The 16637-nt window shown below is 45.3% G+C and overlaps 1 protein-coding gene across 1 annotated transcript in view; it reads left to right on the forward strand.

The window, feature by feature from the left end:
* Positions 1 to 16637, forward strand: part of PCSK2 (proprotein convertase subtilisin/kexin type 2) — an 845391-nt gene that overhangs the window by 701392 nt on the left and 127362 nt on the right. Inside the window, exon 9 of the mRNA XM_085612711.1 lies at positions 14520 to 14735. Coding sequence (XP_085468837.1) covers positions 14520 to 14735 — 216 coding nt within the window. The remainder of the gene's footprint in view (positions 1 to 14519; positions 14736 to 16637) is intronic.

Below are 16637 nucleotides of genomic sequence, written 5' to 3' on the forward strand. Positions count from 1 at the left end.
AATCGGAACCAATAAAAGTGATATAAAAATTATTTATTAAAATTTATAATTTTCTCTCAAGGAGATGCTATTACCATCAAATGCACATCATCATTATGCATCAAAAATTAAAAACAAACATAAACATATTTAAAAACAACAATCATTGATTGGGGACATAAACATAAATCTTGTCCATTTAGCACATAAGGTGAAGTATATCAAGATCAACACTTTTTTCTTTTTCTTTATTGTTATTAACCTTTGAAAGATACTCAAGTGCTAGATGAACACAGGACAAGCTGAACAAGCGACACGTTTCGGTGGCACAATTCAATTCACCACCTTCTTCAGGCTTAATGTGATCAATCAATATCTCCCCAAGTTTCCGGTGTCATAACTATCAACGATCAGGGGAGGGCGAGGTATCAAATTTTTCTCTTTGTTTCTTCCTATATCAGCGTGGTTACGACACCTACAAACCACCCACATATGATCAATAGGGGTACCGCAAATGCTTTCACCCTTGGGCTTTCTTCCTTCCGTTTTTGTACGTCAAAAATAATAATACACAGGATTGGGCCACCTCTAATTGTTCCTTATCTCGATATTTGTAGTGCCCTGCCACTGGAGTTATGGCCAATAATTTCCTGTATTTTGTATATGGCTACTGGTGGGCTGATCAGCTCCAATAGTAGTCCAAACGACACCGGAACTTCAAAAATCTCCACGCCGACTCCACACTCATCTGCTGTTTTCCACTTTCTCCATATTCTGCGGAATTTCCGGGGACAGCCTCTTGCTTTGTAGGTGACCCTTTCCGCCGCCATATACATATCCATCCCCCTCCTCCATTCCCCCAATTGGGGAGGTGATGGTGCTCCCCATGCACGAGCCACATCTCTTTTCGCCACCACCAGGGCTGGCATCGCAAAGATCAGGTGCGGGCGGCTCAAATCTACATCAGAAATTATCCCTAGTAAAACTAATTTTGGTTCCACAGAAAGCGTTGCCTCTAACACCTTACTCAACTCTCCCAGTATTTGTGTACAGTAGGTATGGATAATGGGGCAGTCCCAGATAATATGACATTGGAGACAACAGGAGTCAATGGCTCGACCCATGTGGTGTAGCCTAACCCTATCATAGTATACCCTGTGTAGTATCTTATATTGAATGAGTTGTAGTCGGGATTTAATCGCGACTTCTCTGTGATGCATCAGGGCTGCTTCCCAGTCTATTGTGTCCATCTCGCCCAAGTCCTGCTCTCAGGTTGCTCTCAGTTTCCCCAATCTATCCGGTGTGTTATTATTCAGGGTCTTTTATGTCAGGGATACGAGCTTGTTGGGTACCCGTTCTTGCAACAGGCGACCCTCCAATGGGGCATATTCTGGCAAGGGAGAGGAGAGCACCCTCCCGGCGTGGCGCAGTTGCGCTTATTTGAAGAACTGAGCGGGACGTAGTCCATACTCTGCCGCCAGGGTCCCATAGGGTTTAAGCTCCCCTTTTGCCACCAGGTCCCCCAACATGGAGATCCCGATATCATCCCATCCTCTAAAACCCCTGAGTTTGTGGAGCTCCTTCAGCCATGGGCAAGTCCATATCGGTGTCTGTTTTGTTGGTTTATGTGTCCACCCCATCAACTTTGTTGTCCTTTCCCAGACCTCTATGGTTATCTGCGTGGCCGGGAGTAACCGCCTCTTTCCGGCACCCCCATACAAATAGTGTAAACTGGTGCGGTGTGCCATGGTGTTCCTTTCCAGCATGTACGTCGGGTGATCCGCTGACGCGTGGAGCCATTCGTTTATCGGTGCCAGGTGTTCAGCCCAATAATATGCCTCCATATTTGGCAAGGAGATCCCTCCATTATACTGATTTCTCTAGAGCGTGTCCAGGGCTATTCTCGGTTGTTTCGCCATCCACAGCAGAGAGCGCATTTCTGCATTTATCACCTTAAACGTCATTCTGTAGGGCATATAGAAAACAAGGCAACGTAATCATCTTAAACATTGCGGCTAGGCCTACTATCGTGAGGTGAAGGGTCTTCCATCTAAGGGCATCGTCCGCAAAATTCACACTCACTCGTTGGATTTTTTTTGATAGGACAGGTGTCTGTCTGTAGTCAGGTAGATCGCCAGGTACGCAAACCCTGTCTGGGTGACCTGGAGTGTGGCAGGCAGAGGGGGCCGCTCCTCTTCCTGTCGTGGGCTATGCAGGATCGATTTATGCCAGTTTATCGTGTACCCCGAGAAGGAGCCATACCTACCCAGGAGCATGAACAGTGCGGGGACTGTAGTGGCCGGTTGAGCTGCATATAACAGAATATTATCCGCGTATAGCTAAATTTTTTCTTCCTGCGTGTCGGTCTGCGATATCTGAAATCCCCGTATCTCCTCAGCCTGCTGGACCTCACAGGCCACTATTTCAATAGTGAGGGCAAATAGCAGTGGAGACAGGGGGCATCCCTGCTGGGTCCCCCTCCTAATAGGAAAGTCTTCAGATAGGATCCCGTTCACCTTAACCCGGGCTCTGGGGTCTGCATATAGAACCCACCCATTTCCTAAAGTTAGGGCCAACGCCGAACTTGATCAGAGCCGCCTCCAGAAAGGGCCAGTGCACAGCATCGAACGCTTTTTCAGCGTCAAGAGAGAGGAACATATGTGGATCCTCCTGCCCCTTCACCTCCATAAGCCAATTATGGGTCCGTCATAAATTTTGCCTAGTCGCCCTGTCTGGCAGGAATCCCGTCTGGTCCTGGTGCACCAGGCTTGAAATCACCTGGCGCAGGCAGAGGGCCAAGATCGTCGCCAATAGCTTAGCCTCCACATTCAGGAGGGAGATTGGTCTATAAGACGCGCAGTCCTCAGGGGGCCTGCCTTGTTTATATATAGGTATGATCGTGGCCATTCGTAGGTCAAGTGGGAGGGTACCCTCTTGGGCTGCGTCCTTAAGAACGCTAATAGGTGGGGCGTCAACAAATCAACACCTTTTTTTAAAAAATTCAGCTGGGAGTCCATTTGGACCTGGGGATTTCCCTGGTCGGAGTCTGGTTACTGCCTCTCTAATTTCAGTGGCCGATATGTTGGTTTCGAGGGTCTCCTTGTTCTTCGTCCATTAAGATCGAGGTTTGAATAGTAGACAAGTAAGCCATGATCTCTTCTGACTCACCTAATTTCCTGGCTTTATAGAACTCCCAAATTTAGGAAGCAAACATCTGAATGATCTGGGCATCCCCCCCTCCGTAGCTGTCCCTGTCCATCGACCACACCTTCTATCCACCTGGCGTCCCTTTCCTTACGGCTTAGCCATGCCAATAGCTTTCCGGACTTGTTCCCAACGTCATATAATCTGTGTAGGGTTGCTAGTGCCTGTGCTTTGGCTTCGTCCGTTGCTAAGGCTTTATATTGCTGTTGGATATCAGTCAAGTGCCAAAGCACCTGTGGGTCCCTTCCCGACAGATACCGCCATTCTAAGTCTAGTATTTGGATTTCCAGGGTATGAAGTTTCTCTTGCGTTTTCCGCTTCCCCCAGGATATCGGGTTTTGGGCCCGGTCACGGATCGCTGTTTTCCCGACTGCACTGAGCCTACATTTTCTGCAAAGGGAAGTGAGAGAGACTTGAAAGAATAAAATGTAGTTGGGCATGAGAGGGATCAACATCAAGGCCAGGGTGAGTCAAGGAGGTAGGAGGATGCAAGGCACATACAGGATTTTATTTTATGGTAATATGTTTATAAAGCACTCGTATGCCCAAGAACGGCACCCTGATGCTGGCTAAAACTACAGGTCAAGGAAATTATTCAACATGGATGCTAAAGAGAGGAAAACAACAAAGTCTTCAGTGTTTTCCTTAAGGCCAGGAGGTTAGTTATGGATCTGATATGAGAAGGTAGGTTGTTCCAGGCCTTGGCCGCTCTGACCACAATACGTCAACCTCCCCATCAAGCAGGACCACAGGCTAAGTTCACAGAGGGGTAAGATGCACAACTAGTAACCTTGATCATGCTTGAGGAAGAAACAAGATGTGAGAATTATGCATAGTGAGACTCAGTGATTGGAGTAAGTGGCTGAACACGGGCATGGTGGACAGCAAGGGTAGAGAGAGGTGATGGGACAAAGGAATAGACTACAGGGGTAGATTATAGAATGGTACAGTTACAATAAAGTGAAGAGAAGGGGAGAAATGGAGAACAGCATGCTCCATGGGGAGGGGGCAGTAGAAGGGGAATATATCATGGGCACATGAGGCGAATGCTTTCCAAACATAGAGTACAAATGGCAGTAACATATGCATTCACACTCACATAACAAGCAAAACCTACTGTAATAATACTTGTAGGCAATAAGCATTAGCTGTTGTTAGCAAGGTGTCTTTTTCTCTGGAATTCTCAATCCTGCAAACTTGGTTTGACTATCAACCTCAAGATACTCCCTTCCACTTTAAATGAATAAGAGCCCTTCCTTCACAGACTTGCGCATAAAAATGACACAAAATAATTTTCATATACAACACTACCATGCAACATGTAAACTCTGTGATGATCACATGCCCTAAACATCTCAAGACTGCACTTTGGAGATGCAGTTCCAGCAAGAGTCCCTATTTTACCTTGCCACCTCAATCCTATCCTCCACTTCACCACCTGAATAGTGAGTCAAGCAAAACAAAATCAGACCCACCACACACATCTTCTGTGACCTTCACTGGTTTTCCATCCCAGCCGGAATCACTTTCCAACTCTGTACCCTTACTCATAATGTTAGTCATGAAAACACTCCTCCTTACCCGACTGCTCTCTTGACCGTTACAGGATAAATTAAAAGTCTGAGCTGTAGTGACTCACTGCTAATGGAAGCCCCAAATTCAAGTCTACCGTAGCCTGTTAACACTTTCAGAGGCGCAAGCTTCCACTTGGTACTCACTACGAGTAAACTTGTGTGCAAAAGTAACTTAAAATGCATCTATTAAAATGATTCCTGAGCTAATGTCACACTCGTATTACTTACTGTCCTTCATAGTCAGGTCTACCATTAACTTTTTCAAACCTTCAGCTAGCTTCACTTTTTTGAGTCCCCACTATTTTTGAATTTCCCTTTTTTTTGCTTTTTCCTGTCTACTGTCATTTGTGAATATGATGCAATTACCACATTCATTATTGTAATCTGTTTTCATTGCCTTTGTTCATCTTTGATTTATTTAAAGCACCCTTACATCTATCTGTCTGATCTTGGCTTGCTACATAAATCTTCAAATGAATAACAAATGACATATACATTCATAGCTTCTATTTTTCCTCTATGAACCAATTTCCACAACAGGATGTAAGGAAATGCTCATTTTTGCATTGTCACCCTCATTTTATGCTGTATCTTATTGCAGGTATTTACGCTCTACACACTGGGTGTTGGAAAAGGCCCTTTTTGCAGGGTTATCCCCAAGCTTTTTGCTTCTTCCTCCTGTGTTTTTCCTGACCTGTGGTTGTTGGCTATAGGACTCTGGGCACTTTAAAACTGCTAATCAGTTCTAAAGTGCATATGCTCTCTGTTAAATTTATATTATGATTGGTTATCCATGATTGGCATATTTGTTTTACCAATAGGTCCCTTGTAAAGTGCACTGAGTGTGCCAGGGCTGGTAATTAAGATGCTACTAGTGGGCCTGCAGCACTGATTGTGCCACCCACGTAAGTAGCCCTAAAATGGTGTCTCAGGCCTGCCACCGCAGTGCCTGTATGCAGTTGCTAACTGCCATGCTGTCCTGGCCAGTGTACACACTTGCCAGGCCTTACCCTTCCCTTTTCTTGCACATTAGACACCGCTATGGTAGGCCCAAGGTACCCCCCTGGGCAGGGTACAGTGTATGTGAAAGGTAGGACATGTACTAGTGTGGGTGACATGTCCTGATACTGAAATACTGCCATTTTTGTTTTTCACTATTGAAAGGCTATCTTGCCCATAGGCTAGAATGGGTAATGCTGTGTATCATAGTTACCTGCATATCTTCCCATAGGAGCAAGATAGAAAATTTAAATCTGGTATCCCTGAACTCAGAATTTAATCACACGTATTTTAGGGAGGATGGTTTTTAAATTCTGTGTTTGAAAATAGCACTTTTAGAAAGTGGTTATTTTCTTGTTCAACCTTTCTGTGTGCCTCTGCCTGTTTGTGTATTGACTGTCTGGTTTGTGAGTGACAGGGGCTGAGGGTGGCTGCAGCAGGCTGGGTGAGTCAGCACTAGGCTGAATAGACCTTTCTGCATTTGGAGTGGTGGGAGGAGTTGCACCTGGGTCTAAAAAGGCCAGTGCCTGCCTTCCACAATGCTGGCTCCACCTCCTGTGGTGCGTCAGATGACCCTGGCTCCCACTGACAAAGGAAGAGTTGTGCACTGGCAGAGTGCACCCAGAACTGGTTTGGACTGGGTCCAGGACCCCTCACACATGAAGAACAAAGACTTTTGGGGTATAAAAGTAAGACCTGAAACCCCTGTAAAATTAGATCAATCCTGGAAGTAAGAAGAACCTTTGCCAAGGAGAAGAGCGCTTGAAACTGAGAAGAAGGACTGCCCTTGCTGTGTTTTATGGGGCTGACTTGCAGTTGCTATTCTGACAAGGAAAGGAGAAGGACTTGTTGCTGTGTGCTGCGTCACCTTCTAAAAAGGAAATCTCCAAGGGCCTGAGAAGAGCTGACCTCCTGTTGAAACTTAGGGATATAAAAGTTTGCCAAAGAAGACTACTTTTGCCAACAAGAGGAAACCCTGCCAAAGAAGATCAGCTGCAGAGACTGGAAAGGAAGACTGCCCTTGCTCTGTGTTCTGGGGCTGACCTACAGTTTGCTGTTACTACTAAGGAAGGGGACAGGGGACTTTGATGTGTGCTGTGTTCCCCCCACCTGCTTGAAGAAAAAGGACTTTGCTGTGTGCTGTGTCCTAAGAGTGTCCAAGGGCCTGAGGAGAGCTGGCCTCCTGTTACCGAAACACAGGGTCACAAAAGTTTCCACGATCCCAAGAAGCACTGTGTGTGTGCGCTTAAACCTGGCTGGTGCACTACAAGGAGCCCAGGTTACTGAGGAGGGCTTTCCTTCGTGTCCTACAAGCAGACACCTGTGACTATCTAGGTGATCTTTGCTGCGACGAGCTGCGTGGGATTCACCACCGCCGGCCTGTGTCTGCATCCGGTGATCACTAAAGTAAGCAGAAAGGCCGTCAGCTATGAGGAGTTGTGTGAGGGATTTTGTGATCACCGCCGCTGGAGCGGAGGCAGGTGAATCATCACGATCGAGATGCACTGGGATTGGTTCCCGCTCCAAGTGTTTCCTAGCAACCGAGGGGCTCGTCCAGGAAGAGCCGCGTCACGTCGTTTGGAGCGCGAGGCGTCCCCTAGCAACCGGGGCAGCCTCACGCTCGTGCACCAAAGAAGAGTGCCGGAGATCAGCGCGAAGTGTCCAGTCCTGCGAGTTCAGGTAATCAGCCGCATTAGCATAGCCAGCCGGCCCCGGGGGAAATTGCTCAGACGTGCGCGCTGCTGAAGATCGGCACACGCGCACGCTACAGCGGGGGCATTGGTGAAAAGGGAACACCAGTTTGAAAGGAAAAAGGAACCGTACCAATAAACCAGCGTTTGTTGCTTAATCGAGTACCTTGTTGGGAATTGACTTTCCCCATGCTGGAAACCCGAGTTTTGTAGCATCACAGCTCCTGCGTGCCTGCTCAGCCCGGGGTTGATTTGTGGCATCTGCTCCCCAAGTTTGTGTTGCTAAAATGAACTGGGTTGATAGCAAAGAGCACATTACTAAAGTGAACTGTGGCCCTCCAAGGGAACCTACAAGTTTATTTTTGCTAAGAAACCTAACAAGGACATTTTTAAAGAAAGAATAGTTTACGTATGTGCATTTTTCTGACGTTTTGATCTGACCTAAGAAATATAAAGAAATTTATTTTTATAATAACTGGTGTAGTGTCCATTTGTGGTGTTTCACTGTGTTACTGTGTGTGTTGGTGCAAATACTTTACACATTGCCTTGGGGATAAGCCTGTCTGCTCGTGCCAAGCTACCAAGGGGGTGAGCAGGGGTTATCAACAGTGTGTACCCCCTTACCATGACTAGAAGCAAGGGTCCCTATTTGGACAAAGGTACTTACCTCTGCCAACAAGAGACCCCCAATTCTAACACTGGGGCACTGCTGTCCAGTGTATGTGCTCTGACTATATATAGAAATTGACTAATCACTAACTGGCTTATTTAACTTTTTCTAATGCCTTAGTATATGATGTAGAAAATACAGCTGTGGCATAGAAGATTAAATTTCACCTGTGGACTGCAGCATCAATTGTGCCATCCACTAGTGTGACAAGGTAACCATGACTTTAGGCCTACTGGCATAGCCTGTCTGCTGCAATTTAAACCTGCAGTCTGACTTTCCAAAATAACCCTTTTGAGAGGGTGTTATGGCTGTCTTTTTGCCAGCTCTCTGGAGAAGGAGAATGATGGAGAGTGACTCCAGCCTATCACCCCCATAGCATAGGGATTAGGCCGATAAACAGGGACCTTGTCTTACAGATATAAGGGCATTTTCGTGCCATTTCTCTTAGAGTAAGGCTTATGAATTTAAGTGAGGGGTTAGATATATAAGTATTAGTCATGATTTACTCATTTGCTAACATGCCGATCTGTTTCTTATGGAGCTATGCATATTATGGGCTCCGTAGGCCTTAAGCGAGACAGACTCCATTTTGCTTTCTGCCTGGTAGCTCGAGAAGGCTTTCTAGGTTAAAAGTGATGTTTTAGTTTTAAGCTGTTGTTCGCTTGGAGAGAACCGGTTCAGGCTGACCCTTATCGAAGGAATGTATTTTTCTCCACTCCGAAGACACAACTTCAGGCTGGCCAGCTGGGAAAGTGTCCTTGGTACGGGGAGGTACAAGAATTTGGTGGGCGGCAGGTTACTGGCCGTGAATTTCCATGAAGGAACGGGCTTTTGATATTAGCAAAGGTGTTAGTCTTTCAGTCAGTCAGTCCGTAGGCGGCATCTAGCCGTTAGCATCTCTGCCATTATTCATTTTCATGGTGGACAAGTCGCCATCTTTGAAGTCGGAGAAAGATTTAAGACCGAAACTCTCTGAAGATAGACTGAACGAGAAGTGGCGCGGAGCGCACTAACCCAGAGAGAGAGAGAGACGGTAGCTAATTAACAGCAAGGTTCCGAGGTCCTGAGGGAGAGCAGACGAGTTTGAGCCTATCAGTGCAGACGTGTACTTGTGACGGCTGAGGGTGACTGCAAGGCGAGCCAGGACCCAGAGACGAGACAGGAGCCTAGATGACTGCCGAGTCCCGATTTCCCATTAACCAGGTGAAGTCCGACCGATTCTTATAGTGCGTGCACCCTAATCTTTCTCTTTTATTTCTTGTGCAAATGTAATGCTGCATAGTAATGTGATTTATGTTTATGGTTAATAAATGCCCTAATTCATATAGAATTATCGTGTACCTGGTTCTTGTGTCCAATCTTGGTAAATGATGCTCCTAGTTGAGCACTGTTTAGACGAACGGATGAGAAATCCCGATCAGACGAATAGTTATCAAATAAAGAGGGAGTGAGTGGACCTTTGATGTCGTAAGCACGGAGTACACTATATAATCTGAATCCATATCCAAAGTTATTATTTTAGTTTTATCCTAAGTAGATTGCTAAGATATCATCCTAATAATGTTTCATAGGAATGTGGTCGTCGTTGATATGCGGCGTTAATGAGAGCGCTGGGGAGGATTACCAGCGTGTAGGGCTGCCGGATTGCAGCCCGTGTGTAAATGAGAGCGGCGGGAGGGATACCGCCGTGTAAGTTTCGCAGGATCGCGAACGATTTGGAAAAGGGAGCATTGGGTTCTGCAGGCCCGTGTGTAGACACGCCGGATTGCGTGTCAGATCTGCCCTAGGGTAGAACGGTCTGGGTCAGGGCGACCGCGAGGCCAACTGATGTGAATAAGATATTGTAGAAAATCCATATATGTATATTGTCATTCCCCATTCTTAGGTGCGACCTGTATATTCATCTTTATATCTACCCATTGTAAATACGATCTAAGAAGGGAAGGTGAGTACGTTTTGGCTGGGTCACAGGGGCCCCTGGGGGCTGATCCCATCTAAACAGAAAATCCAGCCATTACAGAGGGGGAAAACCTTCCTTTCAAATATGAATAAGTAATTGCAATGGAGGAGTTGTAGCCCAAAAGGTAGGCTGCATAGTATTTAAAAACGGGTAGATGTAGAAATGTAATGTTACCATGTCCCTACAGTGACAAGACGCCAAAATCTGATTTTACTGTTGAAGGCTCTGGCTGTCCTATACAAAATCTTGAATACAGTTTAAAAATTCTTTCTGCTATCTTGATTTTGGGACCAGATAAAAAAATAAGTTACTCACTCTTTTTAATATTAATTAAAAGCCTAATACATTGATAAAGTTGGATTTTTTGTAGATATTTTGGGAAAGTAACTTTTAAAAAGTTACCTTTTGCTGCCTGAAGCTCCAGGAACTAATCTACATTAGCTCTCCTGCAGCTGTCAATCAAGTACTTAAACTTAATGAGGTGTGATATTCCTCCCAGGAGCGACATACAAGACCACTTTGATTGACAAGTCAACCTGAATGGGCAGGGTGACTTCTATGTCCTCAGCTAGACCTTCAATGTGGGGGCTACTTCCCTGCCCACCCCCAGTTGGCACACTAGTGTCAACTCCTGCCTGACAAGTCTTTCTGAGGTGCATGTAAAATGTTCTCACCCTTGAAAAGGGATCAAACAGGTCCACAATGCACTTTTGGTGTATCCTCCTGCCTAGCTGCTGAAGGATCCTACTTTTGTCCTTCCAAACTTCTGTTTCCTGATTTGTTGTGGGCCCAGGAACTGCTTCAAACTAGAATTTAATGATAGATGTTGGAGGACATCGGCGATCCCCATAGTATCCTCCCTTACACAAGCCACAGCACTTAGAGCCCACGTTTTAATATAGTTGAAGACTTCGGCCATCTTCGCATTGCCTCTTGGCACATGGAACACTGAAAAAGTGAGTATGGATGCCCCTGGAAACTTTTAACTCAGTGGTTAGGGAGTGCTTGGAAATCAACCTCTCCCACTAGCTAGTGTCAACCATAAATGTGGCACGCTTAGTCAACTTACAGCCAATGTGTAAAGTATTTATGCAGCACTTCAAACAGTGATAGAGTGAAAACACAACACAAGACAAATCTCAAACCAATTTAGAAACAAAGAGCAAAATGTAATAAATACATCAAGATCAAAACAACGAAAATCCAATCAGTAGAACCTGAGTTATGGATTTTTAAGACAGAAGGCGACCCGAAGAAAGTCACAAGTTCAGGCTGACCACGATACAGCATGGTTTGGATACAGGGACCAGATTAGTCCCACTGAAACCTTACCTTCTCAGTTCAGTTCAAAGAGACCTGTTCATGGTGGAGGGGGGGCGTGAGGAGCAAAGATGCATCGCAGACAATCATCAATGTAGCGTGAAGAGCAGGCCTAGAGTCACAGACAGTCATCGCTGTAGCCTGAAGGTCCTGTCAACATCCCAAGCAGCTGACTGGAGCTTCTTAGTGTTGCTCTACACAAATGGTAGATGCTCTAGCGTGAAGAGTCGGGTTGACGGAACTTCTCTTTGGTTGGCCTGTTCGCAGTTGTGAAGAGCCCAAAACTTTAATTAATCCTCTCTGAGACTGCAACAAGGCTCCAGGACCTAAGGGGCACCACTTATGTTCCTGTGGCTCTAGCCAGGAGGCCAGCAGATTAGCCCTTGGAGTCAATCTGGGAGTCCTGGGATCAAGTGCAGATTCAAATCCTTCTGACTCAAGCAGGATGACGGCAGGGCAGCAATCCAGCAAGAAAGCAGTCCAGAAAGGCAGTACTCCAGGAGGGCAATAATCCAGTAGAGTGGCAATCCTTTCAGCAGCACAGCAGTCCTTTTTTCCTGGCAGAGTCTTCACTGGTCCAGAAGTGTACTCATAAGTTGTTGTCTGTGGTCCACTATTTATACTTGGGATCTCCTTTGAAGTGGGAGAAGCTTCTAGAAGTTCCCTTTCAACTCCACATGCATCCTGCCTTTCCTGTCCTGGCTACAGACTAATTACAGTGAGTATGCAGCCCTGTGTGTGGAGGCAGGACACAGCCTGTTCAAGTGTAAGTAGAGCTGTGCCCAGCTCCACCCATCCATCATGTCAGTGATGGCCTACCCAGGCCCTCCTAAGCTCTCTATCGTTTTGGGCTGTCTAGGAGGAAGCACAAAGCCCAACTGTCAGCTACATCCAGTCATGTGACCCAGAGACAGGTTGCAGGCACTAAATGTATTTTTTTGGGACTGGCACTTATTTTTCTACCTCAGACATTTACCAAGATCAAGAGAGAGAAAGGTAAACAGAATGGAAAGACAGAGTAAGAGAACAACAGAATAAACGTTATTAAGGGAGAAAGCAGGAACCTAAAGAGTGAGATAATGAGGAATGGAGGGTCTGGTAATGGATTAAAGTAGCACAAGGTGTATTCCAGACTGTGCAGCCTTAGTATTTGGTGCGCCCACATTCAGCGCATCTGGCACTTTCTGACCGCAAAAATGCTTTTGTGCATATCAGCCTTTATTACTTGTGGTGTACCTCCATCCACCATAACTAATAATGCGCGTTCTTACATAGGATAAACATTTAACAATGGAAGCTGTGGTCCTGTTTTAACTATGTCAGCATGCTACAATATAAATGTTGCCTACTTCTGGATTGATACCTTTATATGCCAATCTCGAGATATGGATTAAACGTTAGACCTATTGGCTTCATTAATACTTGTTCTGTTCTAAAACCTTGTGGGTATGCCAGAGCAGGTAAGTACCATGTTATGTGCATGTGTTTATACTGGGATCATTATTTACATCAAGATTAATTTTGGCAGCGGAATCCCAGGGTAATTGATTTTCTTCCCTATTTTTCAATTGTTTTATTAATGACACCGGATTAATTAAGCAGTCTTCCTTTGATTTTGTTTTAGCCATGAATGGCAATGTTGAGTCATCATCAAACCTTTGTTTTCCTGATTCAATTGTACACATTATGTGCATGCATATATATATAAATTACTTTCATTTAGGAATGTAAGGGGAAATGCCACATGAACTCTCCCATTTTCTATCTTGTGTGAAATTATTTATGTATTTAACAGGGAAGCCCTCTGTGTTTATCTATTCTATAAGCCCTATTTCCTTTACCCTCTTTATGTACTACCCTGTTTATGTACTACCCTGTGCTTAATTTTTGCAAAAACGTAAAAAAATCTGTTTAAAAACAAAAAGAGGGAGTGCCAGTGCCCAAACCTCTGCTCCAGCAGTGCTATTAAAAATCGGTGCATCAAATACCAAGGCTGCGAAGTGTTGAATTTCCTCAGGCCAGTGCTTAATTTGAGCTGGGGGTTTCTGGTGCTTAGCACCGGGACTTAATTGTCAACACTGGCACTTATGACTGTCTGCTGCATTGTGGTGATCTTTTTCTCATTTAGAGATGAGCATAACACCAGTTGTTTATTCATACAATGCACTTTAAAAATGACTAATACCTGCTGCCAAAGCTATTTTTATAGCTGTGGGGATCTGGAATAGTCAGAATTGACACACTTGTAGGTGTGTGATGGTTAGTAGTTGTGTTGTTCCTGTTATTGGCAGCGCCGGCAGTGGCAATGGACGGTGCAAGCGGAAGTGGCCTGCTGCAGAGGGCCCTGTCACTTCTATTTTTACAAATTAAGCACTGCCTCAGGGCTCTTTAATCTGCTACCAGGCAGTGGCATAACAATTGACCTAAGAGCTCCCCATGGCATAACAATAGACCATGGAGCCCCCCCAATCCAGTGGTGAGGCCAAGCTCCAGGGGCACTGTGCACGGGCGTATTGATAACTCCAATTTGTAATGTTGCATCTTGATTTCTATATTCTGAAAGGGGTCCGGAGCGTGGGGGCCCACCTCCATATACTTTGCTGGGGGGGCCCTCAAGTTAAGTTAGGCCATTGCTACCAGACTCTGCAGCATCTTTATCTCACTCTTGCTGGTCCCTGATTTCTCCCTTTGTGTCCATTTTTCTGTCTTTCTCTTCCACCTTAATTCGGTTTCTCTGTTTTTCCTGCTCTTGCTCGCTGTCAATATCTGATGAGGGAAATAAGTGCCGGTACCCAAAAATGAGTGCAGGTGGGTCCCACCGGCTCAAATTAGGCACCGACTATATCCCATAATCATGTTTTATTGTTTCTTGTTTGTGTTTTTACTATTTCTATTTTTATTCTATCGATTCAATTACTACAAGAAATCATTTGTATCCTAAGGTAATTGAATTAAAAAGAACATGTCAGGGAAAGATGTACACTAGGACCTGTACATAAACATTGTTCGATTTTGCGCAGTCCTTGACAATATCATTCTCATCGTGACCTAATGGGACAAATAACAGCTGATTCTCTCAAAAGTGTGTGGTATACATGACTAATACTTTCATCATCCCGCAGGGCCGTGGTGGCAAGGGAAGCATCTATGTCTGGGCCTCTGGAGATGGAGGCAGCTACGATGACTGTAACTGTGATGGCTACGCGTCCAGCATGTGGACCATTTCTATTAACTCTGCCATTAATGATGGGCGGACCGCTCTCTATGACGAAAGCTGCTCCTCCACCTTGGCCTCCACATTCAGCAACGGCAGGAAGAGAAATCCCGAGGCTGGGGTGGTAAGTACCAAAGTTACTGTTCTCTCTGCCCTTCTGTCGCCCTCTCTCCGACCGCCCCTCTCCCACCCTCGAGCACACAGCTCCCCTCCCCTTATTGAGTCGCATGCTGCCTTTGGAGACAGCAGATGTCCCTTTGATGCAATGAATTTTTCAGGTGCACAATATCCAGTGATGCATCTGCTGTCAGCTCACGATATGGGATATTAATATTTAATATAGCAAATCAGCCTGAGGTTTTATGGCTCCTTTCATTTGAAATTCAAAAGGTTTCAAATCGTGCCATTATCTGGAGAACAGTTTGGTTTATTTGTATACCTTGCAATTGTTTTCACTATTATGCAGTCTGACGTGGGGCTGGTGACGTGTGTTTCCTTACACATCTCCGACATACATTCTCTGCTGTATTCTCTCATTTATCAAAATATACATCTTCAGCGTGCGTGATAACTGGAGAATACATCTGTAATGTGCAACCATATGTTTTATGAGAGTTTTTTTAGTTGTCATTTTTGAAGTTTGCTTAAGGAGGTACTTTCAGTGCTTACATTACGTACTTCCCTTGAACAGGATTCCCTTAATCCCTTTCTGACTCTGAAATGAGGGCCCATCCTTTTTAATGTTTAAGGCTGATCACTATAAAAAACATAGGTGACGAGTGACAAAAGGTTTTGACATGGGCTATGTGTGCAATATAAAGTCAAAAATACATAGAGTGAAAAGATATGTGGTATGCATGTAAAGGTGCTAAAATTCTATGTAAATTCTGTCTTGATATAAAAAGGTGGGCATAGCCTAGGAATGCAGTGTCCAGGTAAATACAAGACAAATTTCGCTGTGACCTACTATGATAACAATTTACGAAAGAGGCAGATTGATGCAGAGCGAGAAGGTGTCTGAAATTTTCATTGGGGGAATTACTGTGGAGACCTCTGCACCCAGGCACATTTGCGCCCGGCAGGCGGGATAGATATGTAGTCAAGAGGTGTACACCCACAGAAAGTTAGTCACACCTCTAGGGTGGACTACCCGGTCTGTACACCTAGGAAAGGTTTCTACCATTTTTAAAAGTGGCAAAACAGAGGGTTCTAAGTAGTAAAGGTGGCACGCACACACACTTATAGGGCAGATTAGCCACTGAGACTAGCATCCATTGGCCACTTGCGGCACACCCCTAATTCCCCTAAAAGTAGGATTTAAGGGGCATCCTTGACACCAGAGCCTCAGTTCTAATGACTTGCAACAAAGGACACAGAAGAGACCCGAGTCTGAGACAAGAAGAGCTGCACAAACCAAAGGCATGATACCCTGCACTTGTGCACCCTTCCTGGAACTGCAGGACAGTGACTCATCCTGGACCAAAGACTGGTTCCCTCAGAAATAGGAACCACTTTGAGAGCCAAAGGCAACTCCAGACTTACTAGTCTTCTACACACTGCAGGTGAAAACAATGTACTGGAACCAAAGAGTTGCTGCGCATCGAGTCCTTCGAGGTATCACCCAAAAGACGTTAGGCTTGTGCATTGTGGAAAACGTAGTCCTAACCTCCAGCAAGTTTCAGGTGGCTACCGTTCTCCTCCGGACATCAAAATAACTTTCTGCTGAGCTTACCACCAACTTTACTAAATGCTGCAACTCAAAGGAACTCCACAACACCTTCATCCGACACCAGCAATGGCCTTGTTGTTGGTTTTTTGCACCCTTTTTCTCACCAGCACTGTGTAAGTGGTAACACCAGCAACCACCCCACCCTGGCTCCCGCTTTAACACCAAGGACAGTCAGGATAACTCTGCACATGGACTTCTTGAGTCAGTTAAAATCAAACTAACTGTTGTGGCTTGGTCCTAGGTCCCACATCACCTAAACCTTCCTTAGCTTTCATGCAACTCGACCTGTAAGAGACT

This window comes from Triturus cristatus, chromosome 6 (genome assembly GCF_964204655.1).
Source record: "Triturus cristatus chromosome 6, aTriCri1.1, whole genome shotgun sequence".
In the NCBI taxonomy this organism is placed as follows: Eukaryota; Metazoa; Chordata; class Amphibia; order Caudata; family Salamandridae; genus Triturus; species Triturus cristatus.